The sequence below is a fragment of the Apteryx rowi genome, unplaced genomic scaffold, assembly GCF_003343035.1.
Source record: "Apteryx rowi isolate R43461 unplaced genomic scaffold, aptRow1 scaffold_16, whole genome shotgun sequence".
Lineage (NCBI taxonomy): Eukaryota > Metazoa > Chordata > Aves > Apterygiformes > Apterygidae > Apteryx > Apteryx rowi.
The window spans coordinates 3,763,673-3,786,903 of NW_020447863.1; the positions used below are offsets into that span (position 1 = coordinate 3,763,673).

Below are 23,231 nucleotides of genomic sequence, written 5' to 3' on the forward strand. Positions count from 1 at the left end.
CGGCCAAGCTGAGTGGCGCGTGCGGCGCCGTCCGCGGCGGCGGGGTCCGGCGCGGGCCGGTCGGGACCGGCCGGGAGGATGAGCGCGGAGCTGGACGGCGTGTCGGTGCACTCCTCGTCGTCCTCGTCGGGCTCGCTGAGCTCGGCGGCGGGGCCGGCGCCGCGGCCGCTGTCGGCCAACGTGCGGCGGCTGCACCAGGCGCTGACGGCGCTGCTGAGCGAGGCGGAGCGGGAGCGCTTCATCCTCTGCCTCAACGCCTACCACGGCCGCCGCAACGTCTGCGACCTGGTGCGCTCCCTCCGCGCCCTCCTCGACGGGCCCCGCCGGCGGCAGCTCCTGCCGCTGCTGCGCCTCGTCCTGCCGCGCTCCGACCAGCTCCTCTTCGACCAGTACACCGCCGAGGGGCCCTACCTGCCGCTGCCCGGCCGCCCCCCGCCGGCGCCGGCCCCCGCCGCGCCCCCCGGCGAGCTGCGGCAGGTGACCCTGCGGCGGAGCAAGGCCCACGAGGGCCTCGGCTTCAGCATCCGCGGCGGCGCCGAGCACGGCGTCGGCATCTACGTGTCCCTGGTGGAGCCGGGCTCCCTGGCCGAGCGGGAGGGGCTGCGCGTCGGCGACCAGATCCTCGGCGTCAACGGCAAGTCCTTGGACAGGGTGACCCACGCCGAGGCCGTCAAGGTAGGCGGCCCCCGTCCCGCAGCGCGTCCCGCTCCGTCCCCGTCCCGGGCTTTGGCCGCTGCCCGCCCCGTCCCGCTCCGTCCCCGGCCCGGGGGTGAGGCGCTGCCCGCTCCGTCCCCATCCCGGGGCTTTGGCCGCTGCCCGCTCCGTCCCCGTCCCGGGGGTGAGGCGCTGCCCGCCCCGTCCCGCTTCACACAGGATGGGCCGCTGCCCGCCGGGTCCTGCCTCTTTCCCTTACTTCGGGCTGGCCGCTGCGCACCCTGCCCGGTTTCACGCACCCGCCCCGTCCTGCTTCACCCCCTGCGGACTGGCCGCTGCGCGCCCCGTCTCGCCCTACCCGTGCCGGGCTGCTCCGCTCCCCGTCCCGCTTCACCGCCCGGCGCTGGCCGCCCCATGCCGCTACCCCCCGGCTTTGCGCCGACGGCAGGCGGCTGCAGCACCCCGGGGCCCCCCGCGCCGCTGCCGCAGCCCCTGCGTGGGGCACGGCCGTGGAAACCGGGTCCGCGGGCCGGCAGAGCGGCTCGGGTTGCATCGTGCCGGAGACACCGGGCTCGTCCTGCCGGCAAGCGCACGCCGCAGGCAAACGGCCGGTAGCAGTGCGTGAGGACGAGCCGGAAAGTTTCGGGTGAAAATAATAAAGGATCCCTGCTAACGGCATAGGCAGTAACTAGCTCCCGGGGGTAAGTCTAGCATCGTATATAGTTCTTGGCACGGTAGGTTCTTCCCTTCAGAGCCAAATAATGCTTTTTTTTCCCCCCTCGCAACATCTCTATGAAATGTGGCAGTGCGTTTTTTCTCGCAACACTTCTATGAAACGTAGCAGTGCTGCTTGTGTCTTTTTTTCAGCCTGGGAGACTTGTGGAAGTTGGAAATCTGTCTGAGCCTGATTACAAGGCATGTCTTTTCTAAGCGCTAGACCATGCTGCCTCTTCCCTGAGGTGGAGAAACTGAGGCACAGAGAAACAGAACAGCTTGCCCCCCGCTAGGAGTGCCTAGTGCCAAAACCGGGAACAGAGCCTAGCTCCCTTTCTGAGTAGGTCAGAGCGAGAAGGAGAACAGTTACACAACTGAAGTGCCACTGGGTCTTTCTTAGTATATGTATGCAGCACAACACATTTCCATATGCCTCAGAAATCTGTTGTAGTAAATAACAGCRGGGCTGCTATCCATGAAGGCTTCCATGTAAGGCTAGGTGGGGAAGCTCTGTAAACTGAGCCATTTTTCACCTGAAGCTCGCTGTTTTGTGGCTAAACCCATGTTTGAGCAACCCAAATGATTTTCTGCTGGCGTATAGAACTGGCTTGTTGCTGAATTGGTGGGCTCAGCTCAGAGTTTTCTTATTGCACAGCAGCCATGAACCTAGTGAGCCAGCCTAGACCCTTAGGGCTCCAATTTGTAGGCAGCGCACGGAGAGGTGGTATATGGGGTGACAAGGCTCTTTTGCGGGTGTTTGTGCTTTAATCCTTCCATAATACGTGAAAGCACTTCTGTTTGCAGCCTGCTTCTTGTGGTGCCTTCCACCAAGAGTGCATTAATTTTGCGTGGTTTTAAACAGTGTCTTATACAGTCAACCTGCATGTTCCCCAYGTGGTCTTTAAATCTGTTCCTCAGGCAATAGCGTATCTTCCAGGCTGAAAATTAGTCCTGAGTAATCTTGAGACCAGAGGAAGGATTTACAGGAATTCTTTCACTTGTTGCTTTTTTTGTTCTTAATGATAGAACAAACAATGGTAGAAGTTTTGGAAGTTGGCCTGTGATTTTGTGCCCCGAAGATTCCCCAAAGTGTATTTTGTCTGCTACATTGGGATGGGTAGAAACCAGATGTCAGGAATTCTCTGTTCTGTTAATGACTTTGCTACTGATTCAGCCCGCTCTGCTGGGTAATTCACATAATAACTGTTTCAGTTTGTTCTCTAACATAATGTACGTGATGTCTTGTAGACTCTATTAATATTGCGTAAAGCTAAGTGCTTCCTGCGCAAAAATAATTCCTGTAGGATGCAATTTGCCAAGGGGTTGTTCTGCAACAAGAGCTTTATTTTGCTGGTGTGATCTTGACATGAAAGAGAGGCTTAGGAATTTTCTGCTTGTGAGCTGAACTTCTTTAAACAACAGTTTTGTCATGCACCTGGCTGTACTGGCATCTTCTAGAACTCTTGCACTCTCCTGTTTCCAGAAGGAGTTTTATGRCCCGCTTAGTGGTGGTAGGAAGCACCTCTTTTCCTTCTAAAGGGAGGTCAGAGAGTGATTTACATTACAAACTATAATGGYGCCTTTGGACATCTTAAAATTAAATGCTGATTTGTCATTGTGAGTTGCCTACTGTGGAATCGGGGAAAAACAAGGGAAATACAGAGAAGTAGAGCACATTCAGACAGTGGGCAGTTTCTGAGTGATTTCCTTGAGCTTAAGGTACAAATACCTCTGTCCACATTTAGGACATCCAGGCTGGAGCTGCGGTGGCAAGAGGTGATTGATACACAGGATGGCTTGACCCTGTGTTCTCTACTTTCCCCTGAAATCCAGCAAGCTCAGACTCACTCTTGGCGTGTTTGTTACAACTCGGTGAAGGCCTCTGACTGTGTCCTGGCCTCTTACACCAAAGCAAATCTCACTGACATCCTCACTGATGTCTATAATCTACTCAGTAGTAGATCACTATCTGTTTCTTAAGCAGGCTTGCACCAGAGCTGGGTTTGTTCGTAGGAATTTATGTGCACACTGTAGTCRGGATCAAATACAGAGGAATCTGTATTTTTTTTTGTTGTTTTTTGCCTTCCTAGAAAGGTTAGGATTGTTGCTTGCAAAAGGTGAGCAGAGAAGGGCTTTCTTAATACAAACCAATGGCCATGTAGCCAAATCCCCCCAAACACTGGCCACCTACTTTAGACTAGTAGGTATGGTGACCTCTCCAGCAGCAGCTGTCTGATTAAGGCATGGCTCCCATTTCTGTACGTGGAGTGACCGTCTGGCTCTCCACCTCTCTGAAAGAGAGCTTCATTTCCAGGCCGCGCTTCCATCTTGACTGTCCTGCAGCAAAAAACCGTCTCTGTGTGACAGCCTTGGTATTCGGAATATGCAAAGTGTGTTGCTGTGAGAGAAGTTGTCAAAGCTTGTTCTTAAGGGCGTAAGATGATTGCAGAGGTCAGGAAAGCTCTTTCAGTCCTTYTGATGTTGTCCTGGCCTGCTCCAAAGCACATTGCTCTCTCTAGAGTGCGACAGACAGAAAAGTTGCTTATTGAACTAGAAATCAGCTTTCTATTTGGGTGCTCTGAGATGCTGAGCTATGAATTAGGTAATGAGGCAGTTGTTCAGACAGAGCAGTGAATAAACACATCTTAACCTGTTTGTGACCTCTCTTAACGCTCACGGGCCAGTTATTGCATTTGTTTTACAAATCATAACGCCGTTGCTCTCTTTTTGTGTACGTCTGGCCGTGCAGGAGTACCAGTTCTTCTCCAGGACTTACCTCTAAGASGAAAGAGGGACTCTCAGTGGGGTAGGAGGCAGTTGCTGTCTGCTGTCTCCTGTTTTCAGGYATCACTCAGAGCCGTGATATACCAAGAGTGGAATCATGGCACCAAATTAAAACTGCCCCCATGTCAGGCGAAGACGACACGAGTAATGAGTTGCACACTGTTCCACCTGAAAATTTATTGGTGTCCTGCGACCAGTGCAATGGGACTTGTAGATATTTTACGGTAAATTAGATAAAAAGTGGAATTCTGAATTAAATGATGAGATTACCTAAGCACTCCAAATCAATTCGCTTAATGACCAGCTTCTTAACCTTTATGTGAGTAGTGGAGTTTTGTGCGTTGTCTGCTTCATGCTCTCTGTGTTTCATCCAAATCAAAATTAAATGACTCCATTACAATTATAGCTCRATCATTCCGGCATTCAAGAGTGCAATTTAGCAAAAGATCATTGTAATTTAAATTATGGTTTAAGTGAAGAAGCTTATATTGTCTATCATATTTTTAGAACTCACTTGGCTTTCATCAGTCTCTCTACAGTACACATTTGATATTATAGCAGTAGTGCTGAATGTTTATATCAATAAGCTATAATATTTTGTCCAGAGTAGTTAAAATGAAGGTATTTCTTGTTTTAGACCATCAGAATGTAACACAGGGAGGTATTTCTCCTCTACTCTGATGTTTGCTTTTAACATCCACTCTCTTTCTCCCCCATCCCTTACTTTTGCTGCTTTGTAGGAGGTTTTTGTGTCCTTTAAATTGTTTGGGGAGGAGGAAGGAAGGGGAGAGAAGTGAGTGTGAAGTATCAGGGCTGATGGATCAATCCTGATTTGTAACAAAGGAGTATTTGGCTTTAAGAGTTACTCCCAGCCTTGAAAAAGCTGGGCTGATAGGTGTCGTCAGACCATTTGGCCTGCTCCGCGTTTCTGTTTAACCAGGTGAATCCAGAGTAACTTGATCAAAATCATCAACACTGCTGGTTTATGTGCATCTGTATSTGTCTTGGTGTGATTACTCTGTCCATCTTGGTGTAAATCTGTTGTAACTTTGGCAAAGTCAGTGGACTCGCATCATATTTATTCTGAAGGAACTGGGTTCGTTTTTAAGTTGCTGATACTGTTACTGGTTCTTTAGAGTGGCTTTGAAAGGAAGCTGTGGGTTTTGCTGCTGGCGTGGTGGGGTCAGGAGAAAGCTTGTGCTAAGGCAGATTTGTTACTGGGAACAGAAGAGACTCCAGAATACAGCACAGCAATCCGTGAGCCCACGAGCTCTCTCCTGGTAGCAGGATTATTCCCTGCCGCAGCCCTGCCAGCGAAGGCTCGTCCGTGATGGAACGGGCTCCGATCGCCAGCCGGCCCCATCTCTCTGTTGACGCTGTTTGTCTCTGTTAGAGCCGGAGGTTTTCATTCGCTCCAAACCAGCCTCTCCCTCTCCCACTCTGACGGTGCCAAGCAGACATTAAAAAAAAATTAAAAAAAAATCAATCTCCTTTTAATTATTTTAATGTTCTGTTCATTTGGACCCTTGTGGCAGCTAACAAGGTGATCTCTTAAGTGACTGTAATATTTCATGTGAGGTAGAAAGGGCTCAAGCTGCTTGTGCTCTGGGCCCTTGTGATATTGCTAAGAGACCACTGAGAAATGACAGAAGAGACGTGCCGCTCTGAACCTTGGAAGTATATTTAGAACAATTTTACCTTCCAGGCGGCTTGTAAGAAAGCAAACCTCATTTCRTTGCTGCTTCTCGTTGCCCAATTAATTGATTATCATTATCTGAGACTGCTTATTTGCTACAGTCAGTAAGCACCACTGTAGTGTACATGCAGTTGTAGCAGCAGAAACAAATGTGGCTTGTTTTTTTTTTCAGTTGATTTTTAACCCTCCAAGTATGTGAGGTTGTGGGCTGTCRCGTATAGTCGTGGTTAGGATGAATGAGAGTGAAATTGATATATGTTTCCTGATTCCAAAAAGATATCAGACTTGTTTCTTTAAATGCCTGTTTGCTTATCTCTGTCTCTGTATTTTAGAAGTCACTGACTGATCCAGAGTCTAGAAATGTCTCCCCTTCCCAAGGGATTTCTTAGATGGCTGGAGCATGGAAAAGAAGGATGTGACCAGCACCTACTGCAATAGTTAGAGCAATAACCTACTCCTCAGTCTCTGGGTACGCTTAGAGACAAACAAACAAAAAACCCCAAACAACATACAAGAAACTGCTCGCAGCTTAAAAGGCAGGTATCTCGCAATGCCTCCGCCTTCTGCTCTGCTCTTCTGTCCTGCAAACAGTTTCCATGTTAACTTCAGCAGCCAGCTGAGCTCCGAGGGTGACAGTGGGAAGTGTAATGTCACTAGGATCTCCCTCTAGGAAAGGGGGGGGGGAACACTCTTGGCCTTGGAGGCATTTGCATTTTAAATTGGTTTTAATGATTCTTAAAGGGAAGGGCTCTTTGCAGCGGCAGGGTATAGATCTGGCAAGCGATGTTCTTGGTTTCACAGGCGGATCCGATGACGCCGTCCCTTTGGGCCAGGCGTGAGTGTTGATCCTAACCTGATACTGAGGGTCAGGCTGCTGGGCTGCCAGCGATGTTGGTGGTCACTGTGAGCTAAGCTGAGCTGATCAAATTAAAGTAACTTATAACTAGGGCAGCGGGGTGAACTTGCATGTGCAGAAAGCATCTCCCAGGTCCTGTGGAAAGGTGGGTTTGGCTATTGCATTGGAGTAGGGACGGGCTGTGTTTGCTGCTCTGCCACCGATTTCCCACACTGCACCGTGCAAGTTACTTAGTCATCTGTTTCCCTTCGTTATGTCAGCAAATCATAACTGGCTGTATTGAAATCAAATGACATTATACTGATGTAAAAGGTTGGAATAAGGTCCTTAATCTCTCCTTGCCTCAAGTTGTAATGCAGGAATGATAATACTCTATTATCACTCCCTCTCTGTCATCTCTGTTGAAACTAAATCCTTCAAAGCAGGGGTGGCTGCTTCCTGTTGGCACTGATAATGACTTGTTCATCGGTGGTAGTACCGTTGTGGCGTCTTTGAGTTCTTGGAGTATAAATACGGTATTCATTGAGCTGCTTGTAAAGAAATATTTCTGCCTCAGTAGAGAAATTGATAAGGTAGCCCAAAGGATAAAAGCCTGTCTTCCCTCCCAGTGTCTGTCAGAAGAAAACAGAAGCGATAGTGTGCGACATAGCTGGTGGGCTAAAATATCTTCACTCAGTTCCTCTGTCCGCAGGAAAGATGATGGATTTTTTTGACACCTTCCTCAATGCCGTTTCTCCTCAGAGAATGATTGTTTTCTAAATCCCCCTTGCCTGAACTGACAACACATCTGCTAAAATGATTTGGCTTAGTTTCTCTTGACTGGGTGCCCTGTGAATTTTCCATTACTGACCACCAAGGGCTTAGTAAGTACGGGTAAAGCAAGGACTTGCACAGCCCATAGGATCTCCAGTCCTGCCAGCTCCTCGTTGCTGGGGCTCAGCAACTGCGTCTGAAACTCTCAGGATGGGATTTGTGGGCAGAGAAGGCTGGAAAGGCTCTGATTAGGGCAGACCCGGAGTGGGTGTCACTGGGCATTTAAAGTGCCTTTGTCATTTTTCCACATTGATTCTTTCAAGTTTGTTTTTCACCAGGTAACTAACCATATCCAGGCAATAAGCACAGTCTGGATATCTTGGTCGTTCTCATCATATGTATTGCTTTTTTTCAGTGCTGTGGTTGATGTGGAGGAATAAGAGGAAAGAAGGGGAAAAAAAACCATTTGGAGTTTTGATCTAGATTTTTCTTTTTTTCTCAGAAAGCACAGAACAGATTTCCAGGCTTGCATTAAAATAAAAACCATCTGGCATTTTTTGCTGTTTTAAAAATTGTACTGGGCTTGTGTGAGGGATGTACTGGGCAGCGACTAGCTTTGAGGGAGGGGAGGTGACAGAGCCATYGCCTGGAAATGAGGGTCAGCCCTTAGAGGGGCAAGAAAGCCCTGGAGCTAAGATTTCCCTTGACATTCCCAGGTGAAAGGGACATGGGCCTCCCAGTGCCTTGGAGCTTAATGTGCACAATCACCATAATTATATAGTCATTTGCATATATTTGCATAAGTGCCACTACTTGAAAACCAAACTTTTGTCACCTTTGCCTTGGGAGAGGAGGGGTAGGTTCGAGCGGGCCTCCTGCAATTCCCCTGTGTCTTCCTGAGGGGAAGTACAGCTTGTGCTCTCCATCTCCTATCTCTGAGCTACCCCCTGCTTTTTCTCTCGTTCCTCTCATCCAGCACTCCATCTGGAGTGCCTGCACTTCCCCTTTGTATYTCATTTGCTCTCTTTCTCTTTTTCCACCTGCATCTACTCTGTGCTGTCATTTTCTTGCACCAGTTTTCTGCTTCCCTGCCCACCCCAGCCACACGTCCTCCCAGACGGATGTCTCAGATTCACTGCACTGAAGCAGTTCCCCTGGTCTTTGTCAGGCAACATGGGAAGGGGATACCCTTGATCCGCGGCATCTCGCTTACAGCTACAGCCTCAAGACTGTAAGGCCAAATGCCGTTTTACATCTTCCTTGGCATATGCTGTACCTGGGGGAAGAATACTGCCCCATCCCTAGAGCAGAGCTATCCRAGCTGATTAGGATATGGCCAGCCGTTAGTGCTGGGCTGGATTTACTCTCTCTGCTGGTCTCAGCAAGGTCTGAGGTTTTTTAGCACGGAGGAAGGCTCTGAGCTGGCTGGCTGCGGACCTTCTGGCAGCTCTTCACACCAGCACAGCATGGGCAGTGGTTAGCATCAACAGCGTGGCCTTGCCAGGCTGCCTTCTCCCAGGCTGGAAGGACCTGTCTCTAGAGCCCTTCACGCTCATGCCCAGACATTTTACATTCCCTGCCTGTGCTGCCTGTCGGAGCTTACCAGGCTGTGATCTGAGCTGGAGGCTGGAGTGCCAGGAGAGCGTTAAACCTCAGGGTCTTTCCCTGGCTGCTCTTGATGTGGCCTTGGGGCAGTCGCACTCCTTTGCCTCTCTGCTTCCATCTTCCCCCTCCCAACTCATTTGAGCGATTAAGACTGCAGTCTGGGGCAAGGGACAGTGTCTCCCTATGCATTTGTACAGCGCCTGGCAAACTCGGCTTCCAGCCTTATCCTGAGGTGCCTGGTTGCAGCTGTAATAGCCTTATAACACTTGTGCTGGCTGCAGAGGATCCTTGAAGGAAGCCTCCGGGGGTCACACAGGCAGTGCCTCTGCCTGCCGTCTTCTGCTCCATCCTTTCCACCTGCAGAGGAACCCTTTAGCCAATAAACCTCAAACTCACTCATGGAAAAGGTCTGGCAGTCCTGCATCCGCAGTCCTCTCACCTCCATAGCAGAAACAGGGAGCTTCCTCATCCCCACTGGCAGTGAGATGGTTTTGCTCAACCTAACTGAGCCCACAGGGCTGAGATCAACCTGGATCCCCCTGGATCTAATGAGAACATTGCAAGACAGCACAGGGAATAGTGGTTAGACAAACTTCTGCAAATTGTTCACTTCAAAGCTCTGAAACACGCTGTAAAAGCTCCCTCTGCCTCCCTCCTGTGGTATCCCTGCCTTTCTCTCCCCCTCACAGTTTTTCCAAGTCTGTGCCTTACTTTTTTGGGCTTAGCTGGTGCAAAATTGTGTGGGACTTTAATGATTGATAACCTGCGCACTGACCTTTGCAGCTTGCAAATGGAGCAAGTGCTTGAACACCCATTATTTGAGCAGCCCGAGAAGCCAAACAGCTCTGTCGAGTCTATTATTGTCGGAAGAAAGCAGCTTGCGTCTGTAGCAAGGGGGAGGATGGCTCATAGTTAATGCTTCTTGTATCAAACTGCGATCTACCCACTAACAAAATGAATTGGAATAGATTGCTCATTTCATTAGTAGCGAAGGTGAGTGGGCTGCATCCGAACAGGACGCGTATTTTATTCAGGCTGCCAGAAGAATGCTGGTGATTAATTGTCATTGATTTCTAACATCTGTCTTCCTACTGGGGGAATTTTTGAAGGCCTGGAAGATGTTTTTGGGCAGCCTTCAACCTTTCAGCTCCCTTGAGAAGCAGAAAGAATGAGGGGGGAAATTACGGAAGAGGAAAGCTGCCATTGGTAATGTGAGACTTGATGGGCAAGCTCAGCCTTGCGGAGGGGTTTCGGGAAGGTGGCATCTGTCAAGGCTAGGCTATGTAGGAGCCCAAAGCCACCCCTCGCTCCCCCGATGTGTGTGTGTGTTTTTTTATGGCTCTGAGGGGTAGCAACTGTTGGGCAAAAGTGTGATTTTTTTTTTTTCCCCCTCCCCCTTCTTTTTTCTTTTAAAGGTAATACCTTGTGTGAGCACACGAGATATGCGTGTGTGCATGTTTTTCTTTTTCTTTTGCTTATTTTGAGCAATTACTTTGCTCTTGAAGGACTTGATGGATAATTAAATAAAGTAGTGTCAGAGGATCAGTGGCCTTATGGAATCAATCTGCCCTTCTCTCTACCACTTGCTGATTCTAATAATACAACTAGGCAATCAGTGGCTGTTTCCTAGCTAAATGTTTTGGCAGCAGTCCCCAGATTCACTTGAATTATTTCCTTAAGCTTTTCTTCTACCAGGTGTGCCTGYGCACTCTGATGCCAGTGTTAAACTTTTCGTGCCATGGTCTCCACGCACATTATAGATGGGGCAAAGCCAAATATATCCGAGTCTGGAGTGGAGCACAGCAACACTGAACAGCATGTAGCAGGTCCCTGAAATGGTTTGAGAAAGGAAAGGGAGATGCAGTCTGCACCTGGCTGATGCTGCAGAGGAGATTAAGGAGGTGGAATTATTTTATTTAATGGTCCAATGCAAATGGGTTGGTTCAGTCTGCCCATCGAATAGCATACTTTCTCAGAGAGCTTGCAGTCTGAATTATGTTGGTACTTTTGTTGCGGTGTCTCTGCTCTGATTGGGCCCAAGAGAACTTGGGTGTCTGTGGGGGAGTTCTCCCTTGTATTATTCACACCCGGAGCCTGTCCTTTGTCTCTGTGGCCCCCCGCTTTTTCTGTTAGGTGAAAGCTCTGATCTGAAGAACTTCCTTCTTTGTCCCATGGAGCTGGGGTGACCTGCTTCATGGAAAGTGCATCATTTGTGTGGGCAGGCGCTGGCCCTTGCTTGTTTTTTGTTGGCACCTCTCCCAACCCAGAAGGGCAGGTAGAGGGGATCTCACTGTGCTTTATTTCGTAAGTAGGGCTGATGGCAACACTGAGGTCAGTGGACTTGTGCACTGGACAACCTGCTGGCACTATGGCACCTTGTTGGGAGTGGGGAAAGGGGAAGTGTTAGATGTTCAAGCTTTAGCTGGGCTGCCAGGCACATAGACAAGCGGCCTGAAGGCTTACAAGAGAAGAGGTTGCAGTGAGGGAAACCTGCCATAAACCCCCTTCCACCAAGGGGCCAGTGCACCTGGCAAAAAGCCCTTGCTCAGGTGGATTTTTGGGGCCCTGTGCAAATGTGTCCTAAGAGGCCAGAGTGGATGTACAGTGGGGGAGAAGCCAAGGAGGTAGGGCTAGAAATAAATTCCTGCTGATAGTTTGATGTTCAAAAAGACCAGCTGGAAAATGGATCCTGCTCTCTGCCATGGATGTGGTCCCTACTGGTCAAAATGCCTGCGTGTTGGCAACGACAAATGTGTTGAGGAGGCTGCTTGTGCAGCTCCTGGTTTCTGATTAATTAGTGCTTCTGATCCCCAGATAGTCAGTTGGTCCTTTCTCGCGAGCCCTGAGAAATTAAACTGAAAAATTAAATTGAAAATGAAACAGAAAGAAAAGAGAATAATCCTGCTTCTTGGAGCAGCTGGGCGAAGATGAGGAGTCTCGAGGAGTCCCTGGTGTCAGCCAGTGGCATGAAATGTGGACGGAGAGTGCCAGTTCCAAAGGCATGATTCCACATGGGGTTGTGGAGGCTCCAGGGCAAAGATCTCTTCAGGCCTGGCTTGTCCGTGCTGCCCATCTCCTTGCCCACACCACCCCGCACTGCCTGCTGTGTGACTACTGCCCATGCTGGGGCAGCGCAGTTGGGAGGGATGGGGGTGCGGGATGTTGTAGGTGGAGGTGGCAGCTGGGGCATTTCAGGCCTTGGAGACCTGCCTGGGTTTCCTCTTCCTGATTATCAAAGCTGATTAACCCTTGTGAGGCCAGAGCTTTGGTTCCCTTCCTGGCTTAGCCTGTAACCCCCTGTGTCATCATGGCTGAGCTGCTGTGACCTGCCATGTCTCAGCTATATCCTACATCAGATGGAGGAAATGATATCACTGGCACCGGCAGAAGGGTCCATGGAGCCTGTGCGGTCCCCTGGAAGGGAGAGGGCACAGAGGGGCAGCTGTCGACATCCCTGTGGAAGAGGAGGGCAGAGTCTGGCCTTAGATACTTGTATGAAGCTGCCCATCCAGGATGGTCTCCACCCACGTCCTGGGGTTCCCAGTGGGCTTAGCAGAGCCGCACTAGTTATTTCTGACTGGGGAGGGAAGATAGCTTGAAGCCCCTTGTGCCTATGGTCCCAGCAGTGCAGCGCTCCAGCCAGAGGCTGTATTTGGACTCTGTTCATCAGCATGAAGTTGGGCTGCCCTGGCTCTAGGCTCTTGCCAGGAGTTGATAGGACTCTGTCCACACCGTGTCTCCGGGGAGCAAGGCTGGCTGGCAGCTCCTGCTGCTGAGGAAGGGGCTAAGGCAAGCAGAGCTGTCTCCTGTGAGCAGCAGTGTCTCTTGCTGTGCTCTCCGATGCCCTGGCATCAGCCAGCTCCTCCCTCTGTGCTGAACAGCTTTGGCCCTCTGTCCTTAGCTTGAAAACCTTCCGTGCTGCCAGTGATGCGGAGCTGCCTGTTTGTAATGCAGCAGTCATTGTCCCCTGGCACTGGTACCTCCCCTGAGGGCTTGTGGAGACTCCTAATGCTCTTGCCTCTCCTGCTCAGGCCATTAGCCTCTGCTCTTGCCTGCTTCGATGGCTATTAATGATTTTCATTTATGCAGCACCTCTCTGCTCAAAGCACTTTCTTTTATTAGAAGCAAGACTTTAACCTCGAGTCTCATTCTGAGGTTGTTTCCTTAGGGCACCCTAGCACCCTACAGCTATGTGCTGAATCAGAGCAGAGCACTGTGTGAAGCACTTTGCAAGCCTCTGGCTTACTCAGAGGTTTCTCAGCTAGGAGCCATCCAGACCTAGCCTTGCTTCATTTGCAAGGGGGGTGGGGGTGTGGGGGGGGGTGAGGAGAGGACCTAAGATCCTGGCCTGATGGTAGCATAGCAGCAGGCTGCACCTCATTGCCTCAGTAGTGAGCATAAATGGTCTCATTCAATCCATGCAGTGTCCCAGTGCTGTAGCAATAAAATTGACAGGACCAAGCTGTTTTTAAGAAATTTACGGCAAATGCTCCACGATGGTGGTCTCTTGGATTCTTCACAGGAGCCAGTGATGAGGCTAGAGCATCCTTCAAGATGAAATCTTCTCCCTTAGCACTTCATAACTGTCAGAAGAACAGCTGGCAGGAGAAAGTCATTATGTCTTATCTTGTGCTGTTAACTTTCCAAAGGTACTGGATAATCATGTTCAGTGGATGAGAAAATTACCTACAAACTTTTTCTTTGGGATGTCAAATCAGTCTAGGTCCCTTCTGACTGAAAGCTACTGAGAGCCTGATGGAAATGTAAGTCAGCAGAACTGAAGGGACTAACTGGGGTGGAGCAGTGTAGGAGCTGCTGAGTATACCCATCTCTTGTGTCCCCAGCACGGTGGGAGAAAGATTCTTCCTCAAACAGTAAAGTAAGCCAGATACAAGCTTTGCAATGCATGGATGGTCCCCTGCCATCTGGGATCTGGACTGCTGAACCAGCCTGCCCCTACAAGAGAGCTGTACACTTCCAGGAAATGGCGTCCTTCTGGCAGATCCTGTTCTGTTCTGTTGGTGGTGGTCCAGGAAGAGCACTAAACGTTCATCTTGTGTCCTGCTGCACACAAGGGACTAGAAAACACTTCCAAAAGCTCACCACAAATTTCTCACCTCTGGGAAAAAAAGAGTCAGGTCAGTGTTCAGAAAGATGTCTTCTACGCCACAGAGAGCATCATTTTTCCTTTCTGTTCCTCACAAGGGTAATAAACTTCCTCTCCTTGGATACCAGTAGGGGAACTTTTGCAGACCAGAAGATGAACAGATGCTTCAGCTTTGGTAAAGCCAGAAAAAACAGAAGGGAAATTGGAGAGATTCTCCCTGTGCCGGAAAATGGAGGAAAAAGCTCTGTTCACTTGRAGCTCGCAGAAGCGGCTGATAGTGATTTCTGACTCTATTTAGACATAGTGTGGAAGCTTCTCCCATTTGGCTCACCTGATGCCTCGTAATTTTGCAGCTCTGTGTGCCAAGTGAAAGTCTAGTTCAGTGCGGGGATGTATGCAATCACTTTACAGGTCTGTGCCAGATCTCATTCCCATGCCTGCTGTGCTTTGTTATAGAACATGTGTGGTGCTATTTTCCAAGGGAAAACATTGCTTCCCATCTCATCTCCTCTTGCAGCCATGTGAACTTTCATTTGAATCCCTAACGACTGCCTAAAGAATAAAAAGCTTCCAGGAAGCTGGGATGTTTGAGCAAAACTGGTTCTAATGGTCACCACACTGGAGAAACGGTTTGTGCTGACTTTCCTGTGACTTTGACAAGACTCTGGTGGCCCGCAGGAGAATCCAGGTGGTGCTGAGCAAGCCTTGTGCCCCTCATCCTCCCGCTCTAGTGCTGGGCCCCTTCCTCAAGTAGGATGGTACTTTGGCTTACTGGAGCAAACACACTTCTTATGGGGGGTTAAAAGTGGAGATTCTTCAGGCAATTTGTGCTTGCAGTAAAAGAAGGATTTGTCCCCTGAGCTGGTAAAACCTGGGCTTACCCTCAGCTCAGGTGTACCGCTGTGGACAGTGACAGTGTGGGATATCACTTGCTGGGTTATTCTCTACTAATACATATATTGTCTAGCTCTGTAGTATAGATCGTGAAGATGCATTTCCAGACAAACAGCCATCTTAAAAAACAAACAAAAAAGCTTTTCTGAGTTGATACAAGCTAATGAGTCTAAAAATATACTTATAAATAGGCTTAGCTACAAATGTGCATCACTGGCTGATTTTTTTTCACACCTATGCTTAAGCATATTATAGGCAGATGCTTAAATACTTGCTCATTTAAATGCATGCCTGAAGGCTGTGTTGAATCAGGGCTGTGGGAGACTGACTTGTAGGAAAGAGCCAGCTGAATTTTTTGCTTCCTCTCTCACCTGGTCCTATAGTGTTGCTGCATACTGTTAAATGGCTACTGCTTTTTATCTGAAAGTAGCTATGTCTCAGTGGTGCCTGCAATGGTTTGTTATATATCCGCATACTTACACTACTGTATACACGTTTGGTGTGGTTTGGGGATGCCTGATGGCCTGTAGCACTTCTACCGGCTCATAGTTATGTGAAGGGTTTGCTCGTGTTGTCACATAGTTGTTTCATAGATTATTAAGCTGATAGAGTGAGTGGGATGGCAGCTGTATGAAAGCTTCATATGATGGCAATAGCCATCTGCTGCAGGCTGTGAATCAGGATGGGAGCAGGGCTCGAAGTGTAGACCGACTTGTAAAAGACAGCTCTGGAAAGCAGGTCAGAGATGCAGGGAGAAGTATGGAGACTCAGCCACACGCAGAGGCGGTTATCGTCTGGTTGACATGACACCATGCCCAGYGAGAGGCGCTCTCTTATCAACCTTCACAGGGACTTGTGCTGTCACCTTGGACAAGGTGGTTCCTGCATCACATTTCCCCTTTCTTCTTGCTTTTCTTGCCTGCGCTTCTTGAGATGAGGACCATCTCTTTGAGTGTGTTTAGCACCTAGCACAAGGGCAGGGCTGCTGGGTAACTTGCCTCCCTGCCTACTGAGGCCAGTGTTACTGCGTTACCATCGCTCAGCCACATGGCCGGTCCCACTGCCTCACAGTGGTAAGGCAAGTCCTTTGTGGGTGCCGTAGTCATCCTCCACCTGTGATCATCCAACAGCTCTCCAAAAGACGGTCTGCATCTTGTGGTGTTATGCTGTGTGAAGGTTTTGGGACATGGCTCCTGCAGGAGGATCGGCTATCCATGACCTTACTCCTGATGACTGTGAGGTTTGCTGGGCCCTCCCCCAGATACTGGCATTGGACTTGGGGAATGGTGACACCAGAGCAGCTCTGGGCCTCAGAGCAGTCTAAAAAAAGAGGCTGCATTGCTCTTTTCAGGAAAGAGCCTGACTAATCAATCTGGAAGCTGCGGGAAAGGATTTATCAAGGGTTAGTGTTGCTGGCTGGTAAATGTTACTTTTGTTGAGTAAAGATCTAGTTTAGGTAACAGGATGTTTTCAAGACACTCTTGTTGGTGGTAAAAGAGGCTGATTAATCTGCTGTCTCTGGCAATTAACTTCCTTGCATAATGCTGCAGCTTGAAGTAAGCAGCCAGTTGTTTGTAAAAGCTAAGATAGGATTTTGTTAGTGGAGGGCAAAGATCCAGTAGCCACTTGCCTGTGGAGTTAAGGGCCAATGGAGCTATTTCATCAGTATTCAAGAGGAAACCACACTGGATCCCATTAGAAGTGACTGCTTAGATGTGGAAAAGGCAGCACTGGGATTGCGGGACCAAATTCTTTTTCTTCTTCTCTGTTTTCTTTCTTTTCCTAACAAATTACACCTTTTGCTGGTGCAAACACAACCCAAGCGCTGTAATAGGACCTCTTGCCTCTGTCAGTGAGGTTTGTGCTCTCTCCTAGCTCGTGGCAAGCCCAGCTGGGCCCTTGGGAGGGTGGCCTTGTGCTGGGAGTTCCCAGACTGGTGTATTTATGTGCTGCTCTCGCCGGTTGCCCTGCCTGGCACTAACCTGGCTGCCTGCATACTCAAGTGGGGCTTTCGGGGTATTTGGGCAGTGTTTGAGTATCACTCAGAGGAAGCTTGAGCCTCACTGCAGGTAGTCATAATGCCCCAGGTTATACCTAAAGACTGGTAGATCTGATGAGGATGCTGAGCACATGTGGGACTTTGCCGTGTGAGTTGTCCCCGCTGGGCTAGGCTAACCTGGACTCCATTTATCTGGGCAGTAGCATTGACAATCTGCTTTGAYGTCCACTTTGCTCAATAGCGCCTTATCCTTATAGCTAACAGTTCCTTCTGGCAGAGGGTCTCGGGGAGAGAAGTGGAGAAGCAGTGTGGTCTGGAGGTGTTACACCATCAGACAAATACTAACCATGTCAGCCCAGCCATGTGGAGTTCTTCTGAGCAGCCATCCCCTTACTGTCTTCCTCCTAGTCCTGGGCCCCTGTTCCCGCAGAAACCCTTGGTCTGTCACCCACTTGAGCTGCGGTCGTGGGTTAAGATGAGGTCAGATGGTGTGTTACGGCTGTTTCCTCTGCTATGCTTCTGTTGACACTCCAGAGTTTGGGCTACTGAGGACATGTTTCCTTTTGTGCCAGTGCAGGGGGCTTGGAGGCTGGAGGAGCTGTGTTCTGAAGGGCTCCTAAGTGTGGGGAAGGTCTCTGTGGTGGGGTAGCATCATGGTCCTACAGTAGCTCTTCATTTAGACATTTGCAGTGGGGGCATGTTGGGAATGATCCTGGAGAAACACTGCATTGGCCAGGAAACCACTTCACTTACTGAGTCCATGAGATGCCTCAGGAAGAAAGTATAAAAGACTAAGTAAAGCAGCCCCAACCACCACCACTCCTGGGCTTAGGATCAATGAGCTGTGGGGCATGCTGCAGCTCTCCCTGCTCCTGGAGAGACCGTTTGCAGTGACATCCCAATGGGCACAGCCGGCGGCTGTTTGTTCCCTCCTTTCCCCTCTCCTCTTGTACTGACGCTGCTGGAGAGCCCTGGCCCAGCTTGCTGCCTCGAGGCACAGCCCAGCAGCTGCTCTCCTCGCCTCCTGGCTCTCTGCTGTCACCTTCATGCATAAAACATCTCCCTGTTGACTGAGATCCCATCTCCTGGCRGCCCCGTCAAGGGAGCTGCAGGGGGACATAAAAAAGTCCCTTGTAAATCTCTGGCTTCTTGTCCCTGGAAACTTTACTGTGCCTCCTGAGAACAGGTCTCCGGTTATTCCTGCTCTTTCAGGAGATGACCTTCAGCTGAAGGGACCAGGCAGCGCTCTGCTCGCCTCACCTTCAGCAGCAGCCGCTGCCCTGTGCTTGGGGCAGGCTGTGCCCTGGTGCTGCCACGCGTTCCCCAGAGCAGGGCAGGGAGCCCTGCCTAGGCGCGTGCACGCAGTGCCTGGTGTCCCTGCTGTGTAATGAAAGCCCCCGATGGCGCTCTCCAGTTCTTCTTCCCCTTCGCTGGCCGGGATGCTCTGAGGAAGGGAGGAGGTGGGATGCCTGCATCAGTCCCAAGGTCCCAAGGAGACCCACTAGGGTACTGGGGTGGCAATGAATGCAGGGAGAAAGGGGAGAGAGCAGCTCAGGGAAGGGCCCCATGTGTGCTGTTGGCCCAGCCGCAGCTCTGAGAGTTTTCCTTGCTCCTTACTTAAGTTACGCTGACATTCAGCCCCTGGCTCGGAGGCTCCGTATGAGCATATGCATGTGAGGAAYGCCCAGGATCAACATAAACATTTCTCAGAGAATCTGCTCCTTCATTTAGGGGGGAAAAAGGGTGGGTGCACAAGCGTCAGTCAGAGAGGGTTGCACAGCATCTCCATGGCAGAGGGAGGACTGGATCCTATGTCTCATAGGACATGGCTTGCTAACACTGTGCATTTGGTCAAATCACTGATTATCTTCGTTATTTGCTTGTGTTTGCTGAGGAGTTGCAGCCTCATTTAGAGATGAGACTTTGCTCAYGGGACAGTGCTGTTTTGCTGTCTCGGTACCTGGATAAATAAATGGAGGCGTAAAAGAGGATTTCATAGAAATGGCTCCAATTTGAATGAATGGAGAAAGAAGTTGTTTCTGCGGGATGTTGTACTCCAGCTCAYAGGGTGTCGTTCTGCACTGGTAGCTCTCGGGAGGGTGAGAAGCCCCCCCCCCACCCCCAACTCATCGATGTGGGATTCAGACTGTCCTAAGTCTGTCTGCGTGGCAGCTGACAAAGGGGCTTTGGGCTGAGGTGCTGGGCTGTGTCCTGAGGCAGGGCTAGGCCCCCGCTCTGCGGTGCCTGTTTGAGAGTGGTCCCCCACGGCCGACGGGGAGGGGGTCAGAAATAGCTCCATCGTCCCAGCAACTCGACTTGTCTGCCGTGCAGTGTGGACCCTGCATGCTCTCGCAGGGAGAGGAGGGGTCATGGCAGATGAGGTGTTTGAGGGAGAAGCCCCCATCGCAGATGTGGGGCTTGGTTAGGGGCCACCCAGTGCTGTTTGCTTGCAGAGCGAGAGCATAAGGTGTAAAAATGCGCCAGGAAGCAGCAGTGGTACCCCAGGCAGAATGGACCCTAGTGGAGCAGCAAGTCTCCTGCTTTGCTCATTTTGGAAAGGACGATTGATTAATTGTGTGTATCGGTTAACGAAAGCTTGTTCTCTGTTTTAAAAATGCTGATTCTTATTTATGGCAGAGTTTATTTTTCTGGACAGGGCCGCTGTGAGCTCTCCTTGTTTCATTTTCTGAGGTATCGTGCACTGGACTGGGATCTGCAGCATGAATTCGCTGTGGGATGATGTACGGCCAAGGGTGCTACATTAGAGGGGCTGGGGAGCTAAGGAGGCAGGGGGCTGGAGTTAGAGAGCAGCCCAGGAGATGAAAGGGCTCTACATCTCTTCTGATGGGGCTGTTGGTTTCACAGTCCTCATTTAAGCTCTCCAGGCCAAATGACCTTGGTAGCATGTAACAAATTTGCAGCCAAATTGCTGTATATGATGGAGACTCTGAACTGGGAATTGGCTAGCTGGATTCTTTCTAACCCTGGCAGGGAGGAAGAGGAGAGCTGCCAGGTCAGAGCTGGGATCCAGCCAGCCCAGTATTACTGACAGTGTTACTCTTTATCCAAAAGCTGTTAGTATTCGTTCTTCCCTGTCGTGAGTCTCCCTCGGCAGCCGCTCTGCTCAGTGGGGAGAGGAGACCTTGCAAGAGTAGTTCATCAAAAGGACACATATGCAAAAAAAATTCAAAGCAGTCCCTTTCTGAGTGCAGATCCTGAGAACTGATGTTCCTGAGGCCTGAAAAGGGATCAGCACGTACAGCTGTCCCCAGGGAGAACTTCTTTAAAGTTAATTTAATTTTACTGTAAAACCTCTGTCAGCTTCCTGCAGTGCAAGCTGGAGAGGCAGAGGAATAATTGCAAATTCATCTGGATCTCAAGGTCATCTTGGTGCATGCGGTTTTAAATATATGTATATATTTATTCATTATCGTATTCATTAATTGACTACTTGTGCTGGAGAGGCTACTGGTAATGAAATGGCAATGGAAGCTGAATTTCTGGGAACATTGTCGACTGCCTTTCCAATGACTTAGTGAGTTTGGGATGAAGCCATGGGGAGCAGCGCTGCTGTTTTCCCCAAGCATTGATCCCTGTCCTGCTCTGATCCCCTTCCCTAAGTGGCAGAAACTGCTCGGTCTTCAGAGTCAGTTCACACTGGAGTTTCTCTTGGGCACCTCGCTACCCAGCCTGCCTTCCATGCTCCGTGCCACTCTTCTCTTTCCCTGGCTGATAGGGAGATTGTAGTTTTTGTGTTAGCACCTGCAACCTCCCCTGGATACTGTTGCGGTTCAGGACAGAGAAAAATCCCAGGTCTTTCACTAGCTTTGTGTAGCTCACTTGTTCCATAGGTGTTCGCTGAGCAGCCTGAGATCCTCCAACCCCAAGGAAAGACAAAGCCACATCACCCCAGAGCCCTGAGGCAGAATCGTCCTCCCTCCTCCACTGGCATTAACCTCCTTCTCTCCTTGGCTTGTCTTCCAGGCACTGAAAGGCTGCAAGAAGCTGAACCTGTCGGTGCATTCAGTGGGACGCATCCCCGGGGGATATGTCACCAACCACATCTACACGTGGGTGGATCCGCAGGGCCGGAGTGTGTCCCCGCCGACAGGCCTGCCGCACCACCAGAACAGCTCGCTTCGCAAGGACAGYGAGAAGAGGAGCCACCTCCAGCTCCTGCAAGAGGGAGATGAGAAAAAGGTGAGCAAGGGGGATCAGCCATGGGTCTGCAGTTACCTGTTAACCATGTAAGTGCCTATCCTCTTCATTCCCTACGTGATTTACCTTCCTGTGCTTCTCCCTCAGGATGGTCTGTCTCTCCTTTAGGATACACTGGGCCCTGTGCAGTGTCCAGTGCTGCCCAAGTAGTGAACAGCATTTAGCCCTTACTCTGTGTTAGCGCAGTGACTGCTCAAAATACGTGATAGTGGAGAGTCTCCCAGCCACCTCCTTCTTGATTCATCCTGCTTTGTCCTTATGGCCCTCCAAGATCCCAGTTTTCTCCCAGGGTCTCTATCTTTGGCTCCATCTCCCTGGAGGAGTCCTGCAGGGCAGGATGGGTTGGCTTCGTTCCTGTTTGAGGTAAGTAGAAGCTGAGCACACAAGAACCTGAGCAGTGACTCTGGGGAATGGGAGCCTTCAGGCTCAGACAGGAGTCCATCATCCTTCCTGAGCTGGAGACAAGACGTCATCCAGGTGGAGACATGTCTGACAGTGAAGGTGCTGTTGGAAACAYCAGTCAAACCAGAAACTGCTTTTAAGGCTTTTCCCAAACAGGTTGTTAGTTTAGCTGGAGGCCCATTACCAACACAGTCATTAACAGAATGACACAGATGTTCTTTTCAGGAGGGCCTGGGGATTTGGAGAGCTAGATCTCGGAGTGCGTAGATCTCAGAGTGCCTTCTTCCTGCATTTTGGATCATTCCTCAGGTGTTACTGTAAGGCTTTGCTGGCTCTCTTTAAAGTTTTGCCCGAGGAAAAAACAATTTTTCTCTTCCAAAACTACTATAAAATAAAATGGATGATTTTTCCATTTGCGGAAAGGCAGGCTGACCCAGGAAGGCCCTGGGCAGTGCCTGTGCAAAGCCCCGTCTCTTGGAGATGGAGCCGGGAAGGGAATGGCTTTCACGGCGTTATCCAGGGAATCTGGCGGTGTCTGACCAGTGCTGGCCCATTCCAGTGGAGCCTAGATCCTAGGACTTTGGCAGAGTGGGAAGCATGTCAGCACATCTAATTCCCAGTCCTCTTCTCTTACTGTGAGTCTACCCTCCTTTGAAATAGGCCATATTATAAGTGATCCAGCAGAGGATATGTTCAAGCTGCATTATCTGGTCCTAGGGATTTAGTGTTTCTTCTCCCTTGTGCTTCTCATGCCCGGAAGAGACCCTAGAGATTTATTGTAGCTGCTGAGGAACAGTGTCCAGATGCCCTTGTAATGAGACCTGGGGCCRGAGGGGCAGACACTGCTCTCTCTGTCAGCAGTAACGGATAGGGAACCTGTTTGTCCTGTGGAAGCAGGATACGGTGTTGCCTCACCAGTGTTCACGGGATATTCAAGTACTGTCATATGAGAGAGCTGGGCACATGCTTCCCAAAGGTACTGAGTTGCCTGGAGCCTTGACATGTTTCCATCCTGTCATCCTCAGATCTCTCTGGCTGCCCCCAGCACTTTGGTTTTGTGCCCAAAATGCCCTTGGGCCAGCCTGCTAAGGCTGTGGAGGGATCTGTAAGCTGGATTCTCCCACCTTAGCCAGAGAGGGAAAAATCTATTAGGGGATAAGGCAGTTTGCTTTGCTGATGAAATATTCATGTCGGCCGCAGGGGAGAAGGGCCCATTATTTCTACTTTAAGGAGAAGAGAAAAGCAGCTGCCGCTGGCGTGCTTGTGTCCCCCACCCCCTGTTGCTCTGTGTCACCTTGATACAGCCCCTGCGGAGCTGGCAGAGACTTTTTGAAGCTCCAGATAGGAGGTGTTTCTCTGCACATTTTCCTTTGTTCCTTTCTGTGTATCAACAGGAAATGATTAGAAGCCTCCAGGCATGTCCTTCCCGTCGTTCCTTAGGGGGATGTGATGACAGGTGCTGTAGCCATCTCTGGCTAGCTTGGCCACTGCGYGGGCCAGTCATCATCAACCAAAGCACCCTCCACCGTGCTGCTCCTGGTCCCTGAGC

The 23,231-nt window shown here is 50.2% G+C and overlaps 1 protein-coding gene across 1 annotated transcript in view; it reads left to right on the forward strand.

The window, feature by feature from the left end:
• The first annotated feature begins 78 nt into the window (after nt 1–78).
• Nucleotides 79–23,231, forward strand: part of WHRN (whirlin) — a 62,590-nt gene continuing 39,437 nt past the window's right edge. Inside the window, exons 1-2 of the mRNA XM_026059687.1 lie at nt 79–675; nt 21,047–21,262. Coding sequence (XP_025915472.1) covers nt 79–675; nt 21,047–21,262 — 813 coding nt within the window. The remainder of the gene's footprint in view (nt 676–21,046; nt 21,263–23,231) is intronic.